This window comes from Cebus imitator, unplaced genomic scaffold (genome assembly GCF_001604975.1).
Source record: "Cebus imitator isolate Cc_AM_T3 unplaced genomic scaffold, Cebus_imitator-1.0 Scaffold237, whole genome shotgun sequence".
NCBI classification, from domain to species: Eukaryota; Metazoa; Chordata; class Mammalia; order Primates; family Cebidae; genus Cebus; species Cebus imitator.
In genome coordinates, this window is record NW_016107552.1 from 1,793,185 (window position 1) to 1,811,798 (window position 18,614).

General features: G+C 47.9%; 1 protein-coding gene across 3 annotated transcripts in view; it reads left to right on the top strand.

The window, feature by feature from the left end:
- HPS4 (HPS4 biogenesis of lysosomal organelles complex 3 subunit 2) overlaps positions 1-18,614 on the top strand; it is a 30,445-nt gene extending 11,831 nt beyond the window's left edge. For 2 of the 3 annotated variants that reach the window (XM_017498054.2, XM_017498055.2), the window contains exons 7-14: positions 989-1,083; positions 3,175-3,247; positions 5,889-5,925; positions 6,843-6,939; positions 7,550-8,459; positions 13,613-13,745; positions 14,190-14,298; positions 17,311-18,599. In XM_017498054.2, coding sequence (XP_017353543.1) covers positions 989-1,083; positions 3,175-3,247; positions 5,889-5,925; positions 6,843-6,939; positions 7,550-8,459; positions 13,613-13,745; positions 14,190-14,298; positions 17,311-17,482 — 1,626 coding nt within the window. In that variant the 3' untranslated portion in view covers positions 17,483-18,599. Of the gene's footprint in view, positions 1-988; positions 1,084-3,174; positions 3,248-5,888; positions 5,926-6,842; positions 6,940-7,549; positions 8,460-13,612; positions 13,746-14,189; positions 14,299-17,310 lie in introns of all 3 variants that reach the window. The other variant, XM_017498053.2, reaches the window with a different exon arrangement.

Consider the following 18,614-nt stretch of genomic DNA (forward strand, 5'->3'; position numbering starts at 1 on the left):
AAAAAAAAAAAAAAAAAAAAAAAAAATCCTGGTATCTGAGCCTGACTCACAGGCCTCTTCCGTGTCTCACTGCCGTAGTAAATAGTGTCCCTTTAACAGGAGTCTGGCACTATGACTCAGCCTTCATAGAGCGTGACCCCACCAAACATGGGGAAGGGTTTTCCCTGCTCCAGTCTGGAAAACTTCCTGTAGCTGGCCCTAAAGCTTTATAGAATGGCTGGCTGGGACAGGGCCGTCTTGAGGCTATGAAGAATAAACTTCTTAATGTGTCAACAGCCCTGGAGACTCCATTAACAGGGAGTTCTAACAGTCAGTGGGTACCTGCCGGTTCTAGCTGGCAGGTGGAAATCTGAAGAGGCTGCTGGTTATTGCTGGCTCTTCCTGACCAAGTCCAGATGCTTTTCTTGTATTTTTAGGAACTTCTAGGCTATTCCATACAAGGAATGTGGAACTGAGGCATATTTCCTTGAGTTAAAGAGCATGATGTTTTCATTTTATGTGATGGAACAGAGTCACAGAGCCTGGTGAGACATCAAACTACCTGTATCACCATGAGATTGTGCTTCAGAGGAAAGGTGGAGGATGGGGTAGGTAGGTTTCACCTGGTGCCATGACATGTATTTATAGGATATGCCCTTCTCTTCTGCTGCCATCAGGTCTTAGCATTGTCAGGGTAGATAGTCAGGGTCTCCCAGGCCATCTACTCTGACCCCTTTGAATAGCCATATGCCATACCTGCTGCACCTTCTAGCTTCTGGACAGGCCTCCTTGTTCTAAGAATTTGGTATTTAGTGGTGTCAGCAGTTGTGGGTATAGAGAGGTAGAACAATGTCAAGCCATGACACGGCTTTTACTGTGTGACACATTCTCCTTTTCCAGGCTTCGTGCTACACCCTGTCCACTTGTTCTTTACAACCCTTTCCCCTTTTCTCCCTTGCTGATTGTGAGCATGCTGATGGGTGGGCATGATGCCTCTTGCCCTGCACAGGTGGAGCCCCTGTTGTTGCTGAAGGCAGCCCGCATTCTGCAGACCTGCCAGCGCTCACCTCACATTCTCGCTGGCTGCATCCTCTACAAAGGACTGTGAGTAACTCCAGACCCCCTTCCCCCAACCCCATCCCCCTGCTGCAGAACTGACCATCAGCCAACCCCAGATCGTGGTGGGGAGCTCCGTCTCTGGCCATTTCCAAGTGAGCTGGTTTGGCAAATATCAAGTAGTTTAGATTTGACTTAGTTTAGAAAGACAGGTATGCACCTGTCTTTGAGCAAAGCTGAGGAATTGGAAATAGTTGTATTCAGAAAAGAGAAGAATATACAAGGAATTCCTATAATTCTCAATATGGGGCCTGCTGGAATGGTTGTCAGTCTGCAAAATGCTAATGCAGAGTCCATAGTGTTGCCGGCAGCCAGCACTGTAAGTCAAGAGGCATGGAAGGGGCCTGCTGTGGCCCTCCTCCTGCTGCTCAGAGGCTCTGGTGTGCTTGCTTCGGCTCAGCGCTGCAAAGCAGCCTTACAGGCCCTTATCCAGCTGCCTACCAGCGTCTTGGCTGGGCCTGGTCTTAGTTGGCTTCTGAGAATTCACTTCATTTAGTTGGAGGGCCTCTTTGTGAGTCCGAGTGGCCTAAGAGCCACTCCAGGTCGTCTCAGGCCTCTCTCTTCATGGTGGGTTTGCTGTCACAGCCCAGGGCAGGCAGGGCCATCGTGCTGTGGCCAGAGCTTCCCGAGGAGCAGGTGACTACTGTGCAACTGGAGAAGCACTCAGGCTCTTGCAGGGGCCCTTGGGCCAGACAGGCGTAGCTCTAAATCCTGCCTTCTCTTTTGCCAGCCTGGTGGCCTTGAGCAAGTTGCTTAGCCTCAGTTTTCTCTTCTGGGAAATAGACATCCTTTGTGGAGAATAAATGAGAAGACAGATGCGGAAGAACTGAGCATAAACCCTGGTGCGCTTTGCACTCTTCCTCCTTGCCCCGTGCTTATCATGGTGGTTCTGAATCGGCTGGGGGGCTTCCAGGCTCATCAGTGACATACCCACCAAAGAGAATAGTTTTTTCCCTTTTCTCATTTTGCATTTCTTAAATATATTTATTAATTCTTTCTTTTTTGTAGGGACAGGGTCTTGCTGTGTTGCCCAGGCTGGTCTCAAACACCTGGCTTCAAGCAGTCCTCAGCTTCCCAAAGTGATTGGATTATAGGCACGAGCCACTGCACTGTATTTAAATTATACAGCTAATACATGACCACATTTTCACCGTAAACAAATCAACCAATAGAGGAACACACACAGCACAGTTTAAAAGCCCCCCTTCTTTCTTTCTTTCTTTTTTTTTTTTTTTTGAGACACGGTCTTGCTCTGTTGCCCGGGCTGTAATGCAGTGGCATAAACACAGCTTACTACAGCCCCGACCTCTTGGACTCAAGTGATCCTCCCACCTCAGCCTCCCATGCAGCTGGGACAACAACCACATGCTACCACACTTGGTTAATTTATTTATTTATTTTTTTTTTTGTGTAGAGATGGGGTCGCACTGTGTTGCTCACAGCTGTGAGACCTCCTGAGCTCAAGTTCTTCTCCCACCTCAGCCTCCTAAAGTGCTGTGATTACAGGAGTGAGCCACTGTGCCCCACTGTGCCCAGCCTCTCCCTCTTAACCTTTCCTCACCATTGGCAGTTTGCCGGGCATCTTGCTCTTTCTGTGTGTTTTCGCCCACTGGGACATATATGCATATATTGATTTTGTTTATTTTTGCTGTCTCCTTAAAAAGGATCACATGGTTTCTCAACGCTTACAGTGAAGATTTCTTTACGAGTTCATACTGGTGCAGCTCATTCTTACGAGGGCTGCACACTTTTTGGTATTCTGGCTGTGTTATGCTTGAACTACTGTCCTGTTGATGAGCATTTTGGCTGTTGACTCATTTTTTAATTGTTTTTAACCATTCTCCCTGTAATGAATATTCTAATGTATACATCTTGGTACAAGCTGAATCAAAGGGTTTGGATATTTTAACTGTTGTTAGAAACTGCCAGAGCGCCCTCTATAAGGGTTTTACTAGTGAAACTCCCACCAACCGTGTCCCCAGGATCCTCATCAACACGGACTGTTAGGCACCTGTACAATTCATAGTGTTCTGGTGTATTTCTTCTCAAGGTGTTCTTGTTCTGTGTGTGATCTCCTAGGATTGTCAGCACCCAGCTCCCGCCGTCCCTCACCGCCAAGGTCCTGCTTCACAGAACAGCACCTCAGGAGCAGGTATTGTAAAGTCCACCTGCCTGGCTGGACGGCCTACCCCAGAGCGACCATCACTGAACCTTAGGCTGGAGGGATCAGGAGCAGAGGCCATGGAACAGGTGTTTTACTTGGTCTTGTCAGGACCCCAAGTCCTCCAGTGGCATTCTCCTTAAGAGTGAAGCCATTGGCGAGGCTGAAAGAAAATGTTTTCTTCCATGAGCTAGGCTTGGATAGTTGCTTTTTCTTCAAGCCAAGTAAATCTGTGAGAATTCAACTTTCCATGAGAACTTGATGTCTCTTTATGTCAAAGAGATATTAGACTTTTCAGAGACAGACTGTAAAGGATGTGTCTTTAGAAAGATTTAGGGGGCCAGTCATGGTGGCTCACACCTGTAATCCCAGCACTTTGGGAGGCTGAGGCAGGTGGATCACTTGACATCAGGAGCTCAAGACCAGCCGGGCCAACATGGTGAAACCCCATCTGTATTAAAAATGCAAAAATTAACCAGGCATGGTGGTGGGCGTCTGTAATCCTATGTACTCAGGAGGCTGAGGCAGGAGAATCACTTGAACCCAGGAGGTGGAGGTTGAGGTAAGCCAAGATCACGCCACTGCACTCTGGCCTGGGCAACAAGAATGAGACTCCGTCTCAAAAAACAAAAACAAAAACAAAAAAACCTCTTCTCTTTTAAAATACTTTCATTTTATATTTATTTGTTTTTATCTTGAAAAAGTCATGGATGCTCATTGAGAATAAAATTGCCCGTCATTGACCTGTACAGGGATAACCACTGCTAGCATCTGGAATATTTTCTTCCAGTCCTTTTTTTCTTTTGTGTATGAAGCTGTGGCTTCCAGTGTATTATGAGGCTCTCTTTTTACGCTTATTAGATGAGCAGGCGTGTAAAATGCTGGTGGGGCTCTATTCAGCCTCCTTATCCACCGTTGCTGTAGATGTCAGTTTGGGCAGCCCTTCTGGGCAACAGTTTGATAAGATAGCATTAAGGCTAGCCTTTATTTTTTCCTAATAATTTGATTTCTAGGAATATATCTTAAGGAAATAATCTAACTGCTGAAAAAGACTTATACTCAAACGTTGATCACAACAAGCTTTATGAAAGTGAAAAATCAGACAAAACTTGAACGCTAAAGGCAGGAGTTGGGAAACTATAGCCTCTGGTCCACCTGCTTACAAATAAAGTTTTCTTTGGCTGCTTTTGAGCTCCAACAGCAGAGTTGAGTAGGTGGGACAGGGACCACATGTCCTGCAAAGCCAAAAATATTTACTGTCTTGTCTTTTACACAGAAAGTTTACTAATTACTGGCCCAAGGTAGTTAAATGATTAATTTACGCATATCACTTAAACCTTCATACAATTTTAATCTGCTGTTTAAAATGGCCAACTTTTTTTTTTTTTTTTTTTTTAGGGATATATCTAAGAGTGAAATTGCAGGGTAATAAGGTAATTCTATGTTTATTTATTTATTTATTTTTTTTTGAGATGGAGTCTCACTCTACTACCCAGGCTGGAGTGCCGTGGCAGGATCTCAGCTCACTGCAATCCTCTGCCTCCCAGGTTCAAGCAATTCTCCTGTCTCAGCCTCCCGAATAGCTGGGACTACAGGCATATGCTGCCATGCTGGCCTAATTTTTGTATTTTTAGTAGAGACAGGGTTTCACTGTGTTGGTCAGGCTGATCTTGAACTCCTGACCTCAAATGATCCAGCCACCTCAGCCTCCCAAAGTCCTGGGTTTACAGGTGTGAGCCACCTCGCCCAGCCCCAAGGTATTTTAATGTCAGGAATTGCATGTTACTGTTTTAAGAAGAAATATGGAATTTTATATAGTGTGGTTTCAAAAGTATAAAAAATACATAGGCATAAGGAAACAAATACCCAATATTAATAGTACTAGCTTGAGGGTGAGGGATTGTATGTGATTTTTTTTTTTTTTTCAATGCTTTGTCTACAGTAAACTAAGGTTAGGTCTGGTAATCTAAAACCTGATTTTTTTAAAAAATCACCGAAAAAGAACGCTGTGTCATTCTAAGATTGAAAGTTATTTTGGCTAGAAGAGCAGTTCTTATTTGGTTTTTGCTTTGTTTTGGTGGGTTCTTTTGGAACTCTCAGATTGAGATTTTTGAGAAAATAATCAGGTTTCGGGCCTTGATTGTGAACCAGAACAAACGAGAGACCTGGTGTCACATTTTGTTTAGGTCAGATCCTTCCTAGTGAGAGTCAGAGTACGTTGACATTTTTATTATAATGAAATTGATGTGAATTCTACATCAGGGGCTGTGGCAGATGTGACTGTATTCTAGAATATGAGTTCCCCAAAGGTGTAAAGAGAACACGAATCCTCAATTTTATTCCCAGAAGGGAGAGACTGAGAAAATCAGAATGTAGAGTGTGACGTGCGTTTGGGTGGAGCTGCTGCCTTGCAGCCTGTGTGGGCACAGGTTCTTGCCTCATCCCAGCCATAGTGGGAGCCAGCAGCTTGGGGGAGCTTCTGTTCCATCTGCTTAGCTCTTAGCATGTGGTTGGGACAAGCTTTCTGGGCCTGGCTAAGTTTTATGAACAGATGGCACAGCAAATTCCTGATGGTTAGGTCAAGAGGAGAATGTGATGCCCAGCGCCAACTTCTGTGTGTGTTTGTTTTCAGAGACTCTCTACGGGAGGGGATGCCCTGCAGGAACATGGTAAGCGGTGAGGTGCCTGGCTGCCTCTTAAGTTGGGTGGTCTTTTATGCCACCTATCCCTGTACAAGTTACCCGAAGGGCCCAGCCGTCTGCATGTTTATTTCCTCTGCTCATAAGATTAGGAAAAGGATTGTAATAGAGCTTCGGGAATCGAGCTACCCATATGATTTTAGGCATGCCTGTCAAATCCCTGCTTTCAGATCCATCTTAACTTCATATTGTGAGACTGCTCAGTCAAGTGCCAGGGTATTGTGACGGGGAGAAGGTAAGATGACGGCAACTGCCAGAAAGACCTTTCGCGGCCGAGGCGGGTGGATCACGAGGTCAAGAGATCGAGACCATCCTGGTCAACACGGTGAAACCCCGTCTCTACTAAAACTACAAAAAATTAGCTGGGCATGGTGGCGCGTGCCTGTAATCCCAGCTACTCAGGAGGCGGAGGCAGGAGAATTGCCTGAACCCAGGAGGCGGAGGTTGCGGTGAGCCGAGATCGCGCCATTGCACTCCAGCCTGGGTAACAAGAGCGAAACTCCATCTCAAAAAAAAAAAAAAAAAGACATTCGCAGGATGTGGGGGCACCCTCAAGCAGAGTTGAAGTTTGATTTATTCTGAAGCCTAAGTTGGAGCAGATCCCTTTCTTAGCTTCTATCTTCTTCCTTTAAAAGTGCTTTTCAACCTTTCTCTACTGAGCATCTTCCTTCTCCACAGCAGGAAGTCATGTTGCCTGCAGAAACTCTTCTTATTGGGCCCAGGAGTTCGAGCTGCAGTTTGGCAGGCTCTTGTCCTGGGCTGAGATATTCACGGCACCCTTCTCCAAGCAGGAATGTGGGTTGGATGTATCACCCGAGAGCAGCTATTGCCCGTCTGCCCTCTCTGGTTTTGGGGAAAGCCCTGTTCATGTTGCTTTGCAATTCTAGGAGCAGCATTACCCCCAAATGTCCAGATTATCCCTGTTTTTGTGACTGAAGAGGAAGCCATTATTCTCCATGAGTTCCCGGTGGAACAGATGACAAGGTAAGGGAGTGCACAGAGGGTTAACCTTACGCCACACCTGAGGGACCCCATCATGTGACTGGTTAAAACAAACCTCTGATACGTCCCATCCTTCCTTAATTCCATCTCCCCCATGCCCTGTCTTGTAAGAGAGCATCTGCGTTTTGAGTTCGTTAAGAAACACAGTGGCATAGTGAGATGACATTGGGTTTCCCATCTCAGATCTCTTACTTACCAGCTGTGAGACCTTGGGCAAGTCCATTCCCTGCCTGAGCCTCAGGTTTTTAATCTGAAAAGTAGACACAGTAGTATGTCTTTCATGAGTTCATTGTGGCACTTGAAAATAGTATATGTACAGCACCTAGTATAGGGCCTGATGCACAGGATACCTTCCACATGTGGGTCACTCTTATTCAGTGGGCTCTGCCGTTTTCAGTGGGTGAGCCTGGTGTCATACGTGAAGCCCTGAGGGCCAGATGTTGCTGTATTTTTGCTCCTGTGACTTAACTCTGGTGGCCTCTTAGTCTCTGTGCCTCAGGCCCCGCCTTGTCACCGATGCCTGCACTTTAGTCCCTGCTGAGGAAGGGCACTTGCCCTGCGATCTGCCGACGTGCCCCTTCTTGTTTGCCAGTTCTCCAGCATCTCCAGCAGGACTCCAGGATGGTTCAGCCCAGCACCATCCAAAGGGTGGGAGGACACCTGGCCTGCAGGAAGACGCCACTGGCCATGTAGAATCCATGGCCTGGACCACCCCAGAACCCACATCCCCTGACGAAGCTTGTCCAGGTGGCAGGAGGCAGAACGGATGCTTGCCTGGCCATGGTTTGGAGAGCATCAGGCCCACAGGACTGCACAACACGGCCAGGCGTGAAGGTCTTGGCCTCAACCACTCGCTGGGGAAGGAACTAGCCTTTCTCCAAGGGGAACTTGACTTGTCTGAAATGCACATTCCAGAGGCCCAGGAAGTGGGAATGTACCCAGGGCATTTCACCTTCCCACATGTGCATGTCCCAGATGGCAGTGCTCCTTACTACAAGGCATCACCCAGCGCCTCCAGCAACGTGGAACCCACGCCACCTGAGGACACAGCTGTCAGCAGCATGCGCTGTCCCTCCGCTCCTGAGATGCTCACCCAGCATGGAGCCCAAGAGCAATTCGAAGACCATCCTGGCCACAGCAACCACGCCCCCATTCCCAGAGCAGACCCTCTCCCCAGAAGGACCTGCAGACCCTTGTCATTGCCTCTCTTAGATCCAGGGCGGAGAGAAAACAAGCTTCCCACGGGGGAACAAGGCATGGATCAGTATGTTGCTGGGGTCTGTGAAAGCCACGCAGCCCCTGGTCTGGAATGTAGTTCAGGCTCAGCAGACTGTCAGGGTGCTGCCCCCTCTGCAGATGAAATCAACTCCAGGCTGACCGCAGCAGAGTCCTGCATGGGGCTCGTGAAGATGAACCTCTATACTCACTGCGTGAAAGGGCTGGTGCTGTCCCTGCTGGCTGAGGAGCCGCTGCTGGGAGACAGCGCAGCCATAGAGGAAGTGGTGAGTGTCCACAGACCTTCCCCTGCCCCTCTGCGGCCTCTGCTTATCTCCTGTGCTGCTCTCATACCACTGTGCTGACACCCAGGGAAAGGGATGAAGGCTCAGCCCTCAGCTGTGTGACCCTGGGCGAAACGTTCTTGTTTAGGCGATGGGGGTAGTACCTGCCTCCATGGGTTTTTGTAGGGATAAGAGGGAGTCAAGTGCATAGAACTGGTGGTGCATTGGCTTCCAAGTGTTGGCTTGCTCCTTCTAGTTTTGTGGAGCTCAGGCCTTGGAGGAAGGGAAGGCCTGAGATGGAATCCTGGCTCTTGTCCTCTAGCTGTGGGAACTTGCCCACAAGCCTTCGTCCCCCTGAGCCACTCATAACTCCTCAGTCATATAGGGATGGTGCTGGACCCTCCTGTTCCAGATGTAGTGAGATAATGCAGGCGAAGACAGCACACATGCATGCACAGTCACCATTGTGCTGCCCCTGCTCATGGCCTCATTTCCTAGCCTGGGCAGCTCTAGGTTCCGTGTCGTCTGGGAACTCCTCTGCAGTGTGTCACAGCCTGGGTTGGGAGTTCCCTGGAAACCCTGTGTTTTCCTCCATAGCTCCAGCATCGTACCTGGTCTGAAGTGCCTTCCTAGAAGGCTGGGATATTTGGCATCCTAACTGGTGCTGGAGGGCTCTTAAACCATTTCAGCCCCTTCCCCACTTAGAGGCTTAGAGTGGTACACTGACCTTCCGCGGGGCCCGCGCTGGAGATTCAGTTGCTATAGTAACAGCGTTGCTTTAATAGGCAGGGAAAGTGGTAGCAGCAAGAACAGCAGGTTGAAATTGCTGCAGGGCAAAGGGTGTCTTGGGGCTTTACCTTGTTTTTATTCTTTTTTTTTTTTGAGACGGAGTTTTGCTCTTGTTACCCAGGCTGGAGTGCCATGGCGCGATCTCGGCTCACCGCAACCTCCGTCTCCTGGGTTCAGGCAATTCTCCTGCCTCAGCCTCCTGAGTAGCTGGGACTACAGGCACGCGCCACCATGCCCAGCTAATGTTTTGTATTTTTAGTAGAGATGGGGTTTCACCACGTTGACCAGGATGGTCTCGATCTCTTGACCTCGTGATCCACCCGCCTCGGCCTCCCAAAGTGCTGGGATTACAGGCTTGAGCCACCGCGCCCGGCCCACCTTGTTTTTATTCTTAAGGGTATATTATTCTAAGCTGATCTTGCTAGCATGCAGGGCTTGTGACCCTCCGTGAATGAGCTAGTCACCTTGGAGCACAGACGAAGAGATAAGAATGCAGAGCAGCTTCCTTGGCACAGAGCTCCTAGCAAGAGACTACTCTCTCGAGCTGTCAGGCTTCTCTGTCCCCTTTCCACAGACCCCAGATCACCAAGTTACGGCTGGTTGGCTTCCTGTGTCTCCATTCACCATAGCTGTGAGTGACTCTGTCCACCTGCTTCTTAGAACAACTCAGGGAGTTCTGGTTGCAGTGTTAACATGCCTCGTCTCCCTGCCAATGTCTTGGTGTTCATGGTCTATTCTTCACAGTGTAGAGCCTTAGAAATGTCATTTTGAAGGGCCCAGTGTTTTTGAATGCAATAAATTGGATATAATACCTTTCTTTTTACCTTCCCTACAAAAAGGAAAAAGTAGCACAGGCTGCCCTTTGAGGAGATGTATTCTGCACTAACAACATTGCATCTCTTATTCTGCACTAAAATACTTTGCATCTCTTATTTTAGCTGAGCCTTAGAACAGTTCTGGGAGGTAGGCATTGCAACCCCCATTTTACCAGTAAGAAGACAGCCTCATTGAGATGAAAAGACCTCAAGCAAGTGGCAGGTTCAGAATTCTTGCTTGTTTCTGGTTCCCTCATCCCAGCCTCTCTGTTCCCCCACTGCCCTGCCCTTGCTGTGGTCGCTGGGAGGATGAAGACAGGGGGTCAGTGTCCTGCCTCCTATGGCTCTTGATCTGTGGCCGTATCCCCTACTTTGTCAGGGTCCATCCATGCCGTTATGACATCAGTCTCCGTGGGCTTCCATGGGAAGCAGGGTTTGGTGCTGGCTAGGCCCTAGGAAATAGACCAGTTTTATGGAAGAAGAAAAGTTAATCATTTCTAAAGAGAGTAGGGAGCGACTAACTTTGATTAGCCCAGTGGGTTGAGAATGGGTTTGTTAATCAGACCCAAAGGATTTCTCTTTTATAATCGCGAGAGATGTTTGATTGCCTTTCTGTTCTAGGTTAGCCTTGAAAATTCTCGACCCGATTTCCCTGCAGCCCCTCTGCTACTGTCTAGAAAAACCAAATGGTGGAAGCAGCCTTGGGTGGAGCAGCCAGGAGGGTTGGGGTTGGGGCTGGAATTATTTCAGAGGGAGCGGAATAGGCTCACACCAGGGGGCAGCATAGAGCTACGATAGTCCATCACCCAAAACCCAAAATAATGTCATTGACCTTCAAAGACAGTGACCATATTAATTATTTATCAGTGCAATAGGACATTGAGCGTCTATGTACAGCAGACGAGGCTTGAAGTTAGCGTGAGAGTGTTGCCATCTAGGAAACCGGTACCTCTAAGTGAACGCGTGCTCCACACAGCGCTCCTTCTACACGCTGTGTCACGCGCTGACATTCGTGCCATTTGCTTTCATGTGCACTGGAAGTCAGAGGACCCAGGAATTAGCCTCAGCCCTGTGTCCCCGGGGATCACATTATGTAGCAGCATATATCGGGGGCTGGCAAACGTTTTATGTAAAGGACCAGAAAGCAAATATTTTCAGCATTGCATAACTTTCCAGCTCTGCTGTTTTAGTACAGAAACAGCCATAGACAGTATATAAATAAATGCTATGGCTGTATTCCAGTAATTATTTATGGACCTGGAATTGGAACTTTATGTGATTTGTACATATTACAATATTATTCTTTTGACTTTTTTTCCCCAACCATGTAAAAGATATAAAAACTATTCTTAGGCCTCAGGCTGCACAAAGACAGGCAACAGGCTGGATTTAGTTTATAGGCTAGAGTTTGCCGACCCCTGGTATATGTGAAAGCATTTGGTTATCAGTAAAAAATTATCCACGTCATCTGACATAACATCTTGTGATTAACTGTGTTTTTATGGTTAAGTGATCCTATCTTGAGTGCAAGTTAGGCAGAATATTCTGGAAGCAGAGCTCAATGCCTGTGGGGAAACAGGTTTTGGCATGGCCCAATCTCTGTTCCTATTGTTTCTTCCTCTGGACACCAGCTTGGCATGGAAGGGATGACTGTTCGTAGGCTCTTGAGGTTCAAAAACTTTCTGTGAGACTGTGGCTTGACTTCATGGTGGATGCTTATGTGTGCCCATGCGTGTGTCAGTGCATGCACACACACACACACATCTGTTCAAAGAAGAGTTTCAGTGCTCAACTCAGTGTTGGTCAGGCTCTCTCAGGGATCTGAACATGAGATACTATGCTTGTCTTTCCTGAGCACATTTTTTAAATTTAACTCTGCACCCTTAATTTAAACCAAATAGCTCATAAGTTGGCAGTGCTTGGCATTGGATGTGTTCATTTATTCATTATTTTAGTGGATTCATTTATTGAGCACCTACTAGGAGTCAGGCACTCTACTAAGCACTGAGGATACAAAAGTGAGTGCATAGAAAATAACTTTGTATGTCACACCTATGGACTTGAAATATCATTTCTGAGACATTCATACAGGAAAACTGATTTAACACCAGTATACTCCCAAAATAACATGTGAGCTCTGTGACATTTACTTCAGAAGCATTCTGTTTGCATCTCTGTACTTCCATGTGCACTTATTTTTCTTACATAGCTTTTGAAAAATAGTCCACAAATTTTCTGTAATCTCTAAAGAGATACCATTTCTTTTATATGGTTATTTTCATTTCCTTGACTCTGTAAAAAGGCTCTGCCTCAGGATAGCACTTTAGAGTTTACAAAGGACTTTTGGGTGTGTTATTTCATTTAAGTCACTCAGCAGTCCTGTACTGTTCCCATTTCGCAGATGAACAGAAAAATGAGGCACAGAAAATTTGGTAACTTGCTCCTGGTCATTTGACTGAAAAGAGGCTGAACTTGGGATGTTTTTGCCTGGGAACTGCAAATGCTTGGGGACAGTGACCTTCTTTGTTGTGGCAGAAGCAGGCCCAGGAAACCCCGTTTCAGACCAGGCCTATTACAACGGGCCTGACATACTGTGTCAAGCCCTCAGTGAAGCTTGAAGAATGCCACACAGCCATCGAAGAATTCTATGGTGGAATATTTAAAGATGAGAAAAGCAGTTCATGCTATGTTGTTAGGTTAAAAAGCTACTATCAGTCCTTATTATGGTTTGATCTTTTTATTTTCCAAAAAAGTTACATGAAACACTAGAGTCCAGTGTTTTCAATTGTACTTAAACTTTATCTCCTTGGAGGTTTGTGAAAATACAGGTGCGTGAACCTCCTTCCTTGACAGCTGTTCTCATCGGTATTCCGCCTCTGAACCATCAAGTGCAGAAAGCTGTTTGACACTTCTTAGTCCTTCCAAGAAAGCCAGGACCATGCTAGATGTAGCAGAGAGAAGTTACCATGTGACATCCCATGGGGGACTTTACCCAGGGCCAGTGAGAAACACTGAGGGGTGGGCCCAGGCCGTCTGTACTGTTAGATCGTGCAGCCTGGGCAGGAAAGCCATGGTTAAAATAAGATACACCACAGTGGTAACAGTGTCTATTACTGGACGGTGAGATCATGGGTGATTTTTCATGTTTATTTTTTTGCTCATCTCTTTTCTAAATCTCCTACAATATAATCATTAATTTTTAAAACATTAGAACATAAGGGTGAAAGAAACAGAAATGTTAGTGAGAGTCCATTTTACTGGATTAAGTTGGCAGTAAGATATTCCTTTTTTTTTTTTTTTTTTTTTTTTGAGACAGTGTCACTCTGTCACCCGGGCTGGAGTGCGGTGGTTCAATCTCGGCTCACTGCAGCCTTGAACTCCTGGCTCACGTGATCCTCCCGCCTTGGCCTGGCAAAGCACTGGGATTACAGGTGTGAGTCACCAGGTCTGGCTGGAGGACGATTTTTAACTAAGCCTGTGGTTAAGCAGCCCTCAGAAGGTTTGCTGAGGTCAGCCCTACAAGCCCGTGACCCTCTCCCGGCTCCTTTGCAGTATCACAGCAGCCTGGCATCGCTGAACGGGCTGGAAGTCCACCTGAAAGAGACACTACCCAGGGATGAGGCAGCCTCCACGAGCAGCACCTACAACTTCACACATTACGACCGCATTCAGAGCGTGCTGATGGGTAAGGAGGCAAGGGGCCAGGGGCAACGGGGACGGCAGATTCTAGAGAGGGGGGGAGGTGAGAAGTGTGCTCAGAGTTGTCTGACCTACATTCACGGTTCTCTCCTCACTGGGAGCCCACTCCCACTGAGTGTGGAGTTCACCAGGAAGAGGCTCCTCTGCTCATGTGTCTGTTTTTGGTGCTTCCCAGTGTTTTGAGAGAAGTTCATGTTCACATGTCTGTGATAGGTTTGTCTCCAAATGTTGAGATCCACATGCAGAAACCGCGTGCTGCATCGCATGGCAGCGGCAACAGAAGCCCAAACCCCCAGGCCTTTGTCTTTGTCCTGGGCATCCACGTGGCCTTGAGCCGTGCTCAGCCCTCGTATTCAGCACCGGGCTTCGCGGGGTGGGAGGGCAGAGGGCAACTGTCTGCTCTTCACAACTCTGTGTCCTCTTCTGGAAGCAAACCTGCCGCAGGTGGCCACCCCGCAGGATCACCGCTTCCTCCAGGCCGTCAGCCTGATGCATAGCGAGTTTGCGCAGCTGCCCACGCTTTATGAAATGACCATCAGGTGAGCCTCCCTGAGTCACTCCCCCACCTGCTCTCCAGGGTCCTGCTCACAGGAACCACCTGTGGGGCCCAGGCAATGCCTTATTCCAAAGTAGATGAAGAACATTCTAGTTACTCTCCTTATGATCTTCCTTTGTCTGCTCCTGTTGCCCCCATCGTCCACTGTTGTGCAGTCATGTGTCATGGACTTTCTGGTTCCCTTCCTCGTTAAAACAGTTGGGGCCCAGCAGTGAAGGAACCTGAGTTCCTCGCCATCATGGAGCTACATCCATTACCAGGTGGCTCCCATCTCCTTGCCAGAAACAGTGTTGAAATAATATTGTTGTCTTTCTAATTAAAAAGGAATATGGCAGGGCATTGTGGCTCATACCTGTAGTCCCAGCACTTTGGAAGGCGGGTGCGTCACCTGAGATCAGGAGTTCGAGCCCAGCCTGGCCAACCTGGTGAAACCCTGTCTCTACTAAAAACAAAAAAATTAGCTGGGCATGGTGGCGAGTGCCTGAATCCCAGCTACCTAGGACGCTGAGGCAGGAGAATCACTTGAACCCAGGAGGTGGAGATTACAGTGAGCCAAGATCGTGCCATTGCACTCCAGCCTGGGTGACAGAGTGAGACTGCGTCTCAAAAAAAAAAAAAAAAAGTAATACATGCTGATTATACAGTCATGCAGAACGCTTGGAAATCTATCAAGTAAAACATTTTCCTCTCTTTCCCCCACCCCATCACGCACCAAGAAATAACCACATTTTACAGTTCAGTGTATGTTGCTCCAGGCTTTATTGGTTTTTGGCTTTTATTTTTTGCACATATAAATTAATTGTATTTTTATTTTAATTAAGTCTTCTAGAAAACAGGCTCTTACTAATGTACGATTTTACAGTTGCCTTTTTTCACATTATTGCATAGCTTGAACACCTCCATGCCAGGAGAAATATAGATCTGTTAAAGATTATTGTAATTTACAGTATTTAACCAACCGAATTGGTTTTTTTCTCCCTACCTGCTTCTCTTATGAAACCAGAAAGGGAGTTTGGGCTTTAGAGATCACTTTATAAAAACCATAGGAGCCTGGGACCTGAGAATCTGGTGACAACTGGTAACAGGAAATAAAGTGAGTTAGCAGGTCAGGGGCGGTGCTGGCCATGGGTGTGTTGGTCCCGTAGCACTTGGAGCCATCTGGCCAAGGGCCTTTTTTTCATCCTCACTTAACAGATGAGGAAATTGAAGCACAAATAGGAGAAGCAGCTTGTCCAGGCTTATAGTCTTCTTAAGTGGCAGGGCCAGGATTTGAAGCATTTTCTCCAACTGTTAAGTGCATGCATGACCCTTCCACACACGTTTCAGTGTCGGGGCAGTGTGGTCCGGTACGAGGGGCATGGGTGCTGGACTCACAGGGAGCCTGGGCGGGTGATGAGGATGGTTCCGATGCCCTGTCATCCGCCACGCTTGGGCTCCAGGTGTTCCTGCTGCCTGCCACCGTCTCCAGCCAGCATTTCAATAGACCTTCCTGTCAGAAAGGTGTCTTCTCTGGCTTTAATCACAGCTGCCCCAGGCTGGCAACCCAGAGGTGATTTGCATCTACAGTCACTGGTTTGGGAACTGGCTGTGTTGGGGGGGTGTGTGTATCTGTTTTGTGGGAGGTGGAAACAAGTAAAATGTCAGCATCTGCTCTACCAACCACCTTGTGGCCCTGCAGTATGTCACCTTCCTTGGAGCTGAGAGGGGTTTGGTGTCGAGATACATAGTTCAAGGCATTTGTTGAGAGATTGTTTTAATAATAGTAATAGAAACAACAGCTACCATTTCTTAGCCACTCACCGTGTGCTAAGCACTCATTTAATCTCATTCTTTAAAAAAAAAAAAAATTCACTGAGGGCACATACGGTTGCAATATCCATTGTACAGAAGAAAAAGCTGGGACTCAAAAACGTTGAGTAACAGCCCAGGACACACACCAGAAGGTAGTGGGACTGGGGATAGCACCTGAGTGGGTGTGACTCCAGATCCGTGCTCAGAACCACCTGGCCGAGGAGCCCTCCTGCAGGCCTGTGAGAAGAGCTTGTCCTGCCGGGCCAGCGGGTGCAGGAGACGTGGAAGTTTGGAAGAGGGTGGGATTTTCCTCCCTCCTTACAGGGAAGGAGAGATTTGGGTGATCGGAGCTTTAGCAGTCCCTCACTCCACCCCTTCTCACTAGATTTGGGGGAAACTGAGACCCATAGGACATAGAAGAAGGGGAGCCTTACCTGACTCCACCCTTTCTCACTAGACTTGGGGAAACTGAGACCATAGGAAATAGAAAAAGGGGAGCCTTACCTGACTCTACCCTTTCTCACTAGATTTGGGGAAACTGAGGCCATAGGAAGTAGAAACCAGGGGGTTTACCTGGGCCTGGAGTTGGCTCCTCCCAGGTGGCGCTCCTCTATGTTGTGCCCGCCTCCCTCCTTCTGTGTGTCCAGAGGCTTCCTATCACTTTGTGTCACATCCCACTCCATCCCTCTACTCCCCCTCGGTCCAGCTGCCCCCAGTGTGGAGAGCAGATTAGACTTCTTCCTTGGACACTGCCATTGCCTTGTCACATAGACGGGGCAGCCCCAGCTACTCACCCTGAGCCTCAGGCTCCTTGTCTGTGAAATGGGACTATACCACCAGTGCAGAGCTTATGTGAAGGGCAAAGCAGAGACCATATGCAGAGCGCATGCATAGCTGCCAGTGTATCAGAAAAGCTGGCACTCCACGGTTCCTTATGCAGTACTTACAACTTCAGGCTCTGTGGCTGCCGCCACCGTGGATGGTCCCACCACGGACTCTTCCGGCATCTAGTGAGTTGAAAGGAAGGAAAGACGGTATTGGCATGGAAGCCTGAAACTCAGCTGCATAAATAGAATCCTGTGCCATGACAGCTGCACACACCACATTGGGCGTCCTGGGGCCGCGGTGACAGGAACCTTCCTGTGATCTCTGTGAGGTCAGCACCAGCAGCATCGGATTGTTGTCTCCTTTCTTCCTCCAACAGAAACGCCTCCACGGCTGTGTATGCCTGTTGCAACCCTGTCCAGGAGACATATTTCCAGCAGTTGGCACCTGCAGCGCGGAGCTCCGGCTTCCCAAACCCTCAGGATGGTGCCTTCAGCCTCTCCGGCAAAGCCAAGCAGAAGCTGCTGAAGCATGGGGTGAACTTGCTGTGAACTGCGCCTAGGAGGTGACTGTGAAGGAGAAGCCAGCAAAGGAGGCTCTGCCTCTTTTAATCGGAAAGGCCCCTCTGTCTGATTTTTCTTGAAAACATTCCCTTTTTTGGCATCATAATGATATTTGAGTTTTTGTTCTCCATTTGCAGATTGGGATGTGTTTGGGGGCTGGGGTTCTTCAGGTCAGCAGAGTTCGCGCACTTGATAAAGAACTTGATTACATCGGTGGTGTTGGGAACAGGATGGGGGCTTGGCTCGCTCTCTGCAATACTGAGCCTGAGGTATTGCATATCTCCTGCTGCTGTTCCATCCCAGCTTGAACTAGTGCCATAAGATTCCAGGTTGGCATTTTTTCTAGAAGCTGATTGTCCCTAGCCTAGAGTGTGTGCTCAGCCTCAACACCAGGTGGGTGGTGGGCGGCGTGACTGCACAGCGGGGAGCCGGATCTGTGAGCAGCCAGACTCCACGCCCACACCGCAGGTAGGCTTCTCCAGCGTGGTCCTGCTGGGAGGTCCAGATCGTTCCTGCAAGGAGGCCGTGGCACACAGAAACCGCCTGGTTGAAATCTGTTGGAACGCTACTCAGATCTAGGGGAGTTGTTTTTGAACCCACAATGGGGGCAAGCCCTAATAATGCGGAAGGGAGTTTGGGCTTTTGAGATCTCCTTCTAGAAGCCCTGAGGGCTGAGCCTGAGAATTCAGTGACAGCAGGACCAACCTATGTTGCCTCTGACAGCAAGTGGGCTGTGCAGCTGGTTCCTCTTGAGCGAGTGTCTCTAAATAGGAATTTATAAGATGTTGGGGGTAGAAGCAGAACTGTGCTTTTCGGTGGTGACTGCAGGTGACATTCATTTGTGTGTTCTCGGACTTGTGTGGTACTTAAAACCTCAGTTCTATTACATTATAGTCAGACGTTTTTTTGACAAGCATAAGACAGATCGCAGGATGAAAATATTTGTCAAAATCTTAATGTTTACAGGAAGTACTTGAGATGCCATCTGAAAGTCGTATTGTTAATAATTTCATGTCAGTGGGCTGATACCTGATGTTTATGATACGGTGTCTGTTTCTTGAAACAAGTTTCCAACGGCTAAAAATAAAATAGCCAGAAAACGCTACTGAGTTCTGAGAAA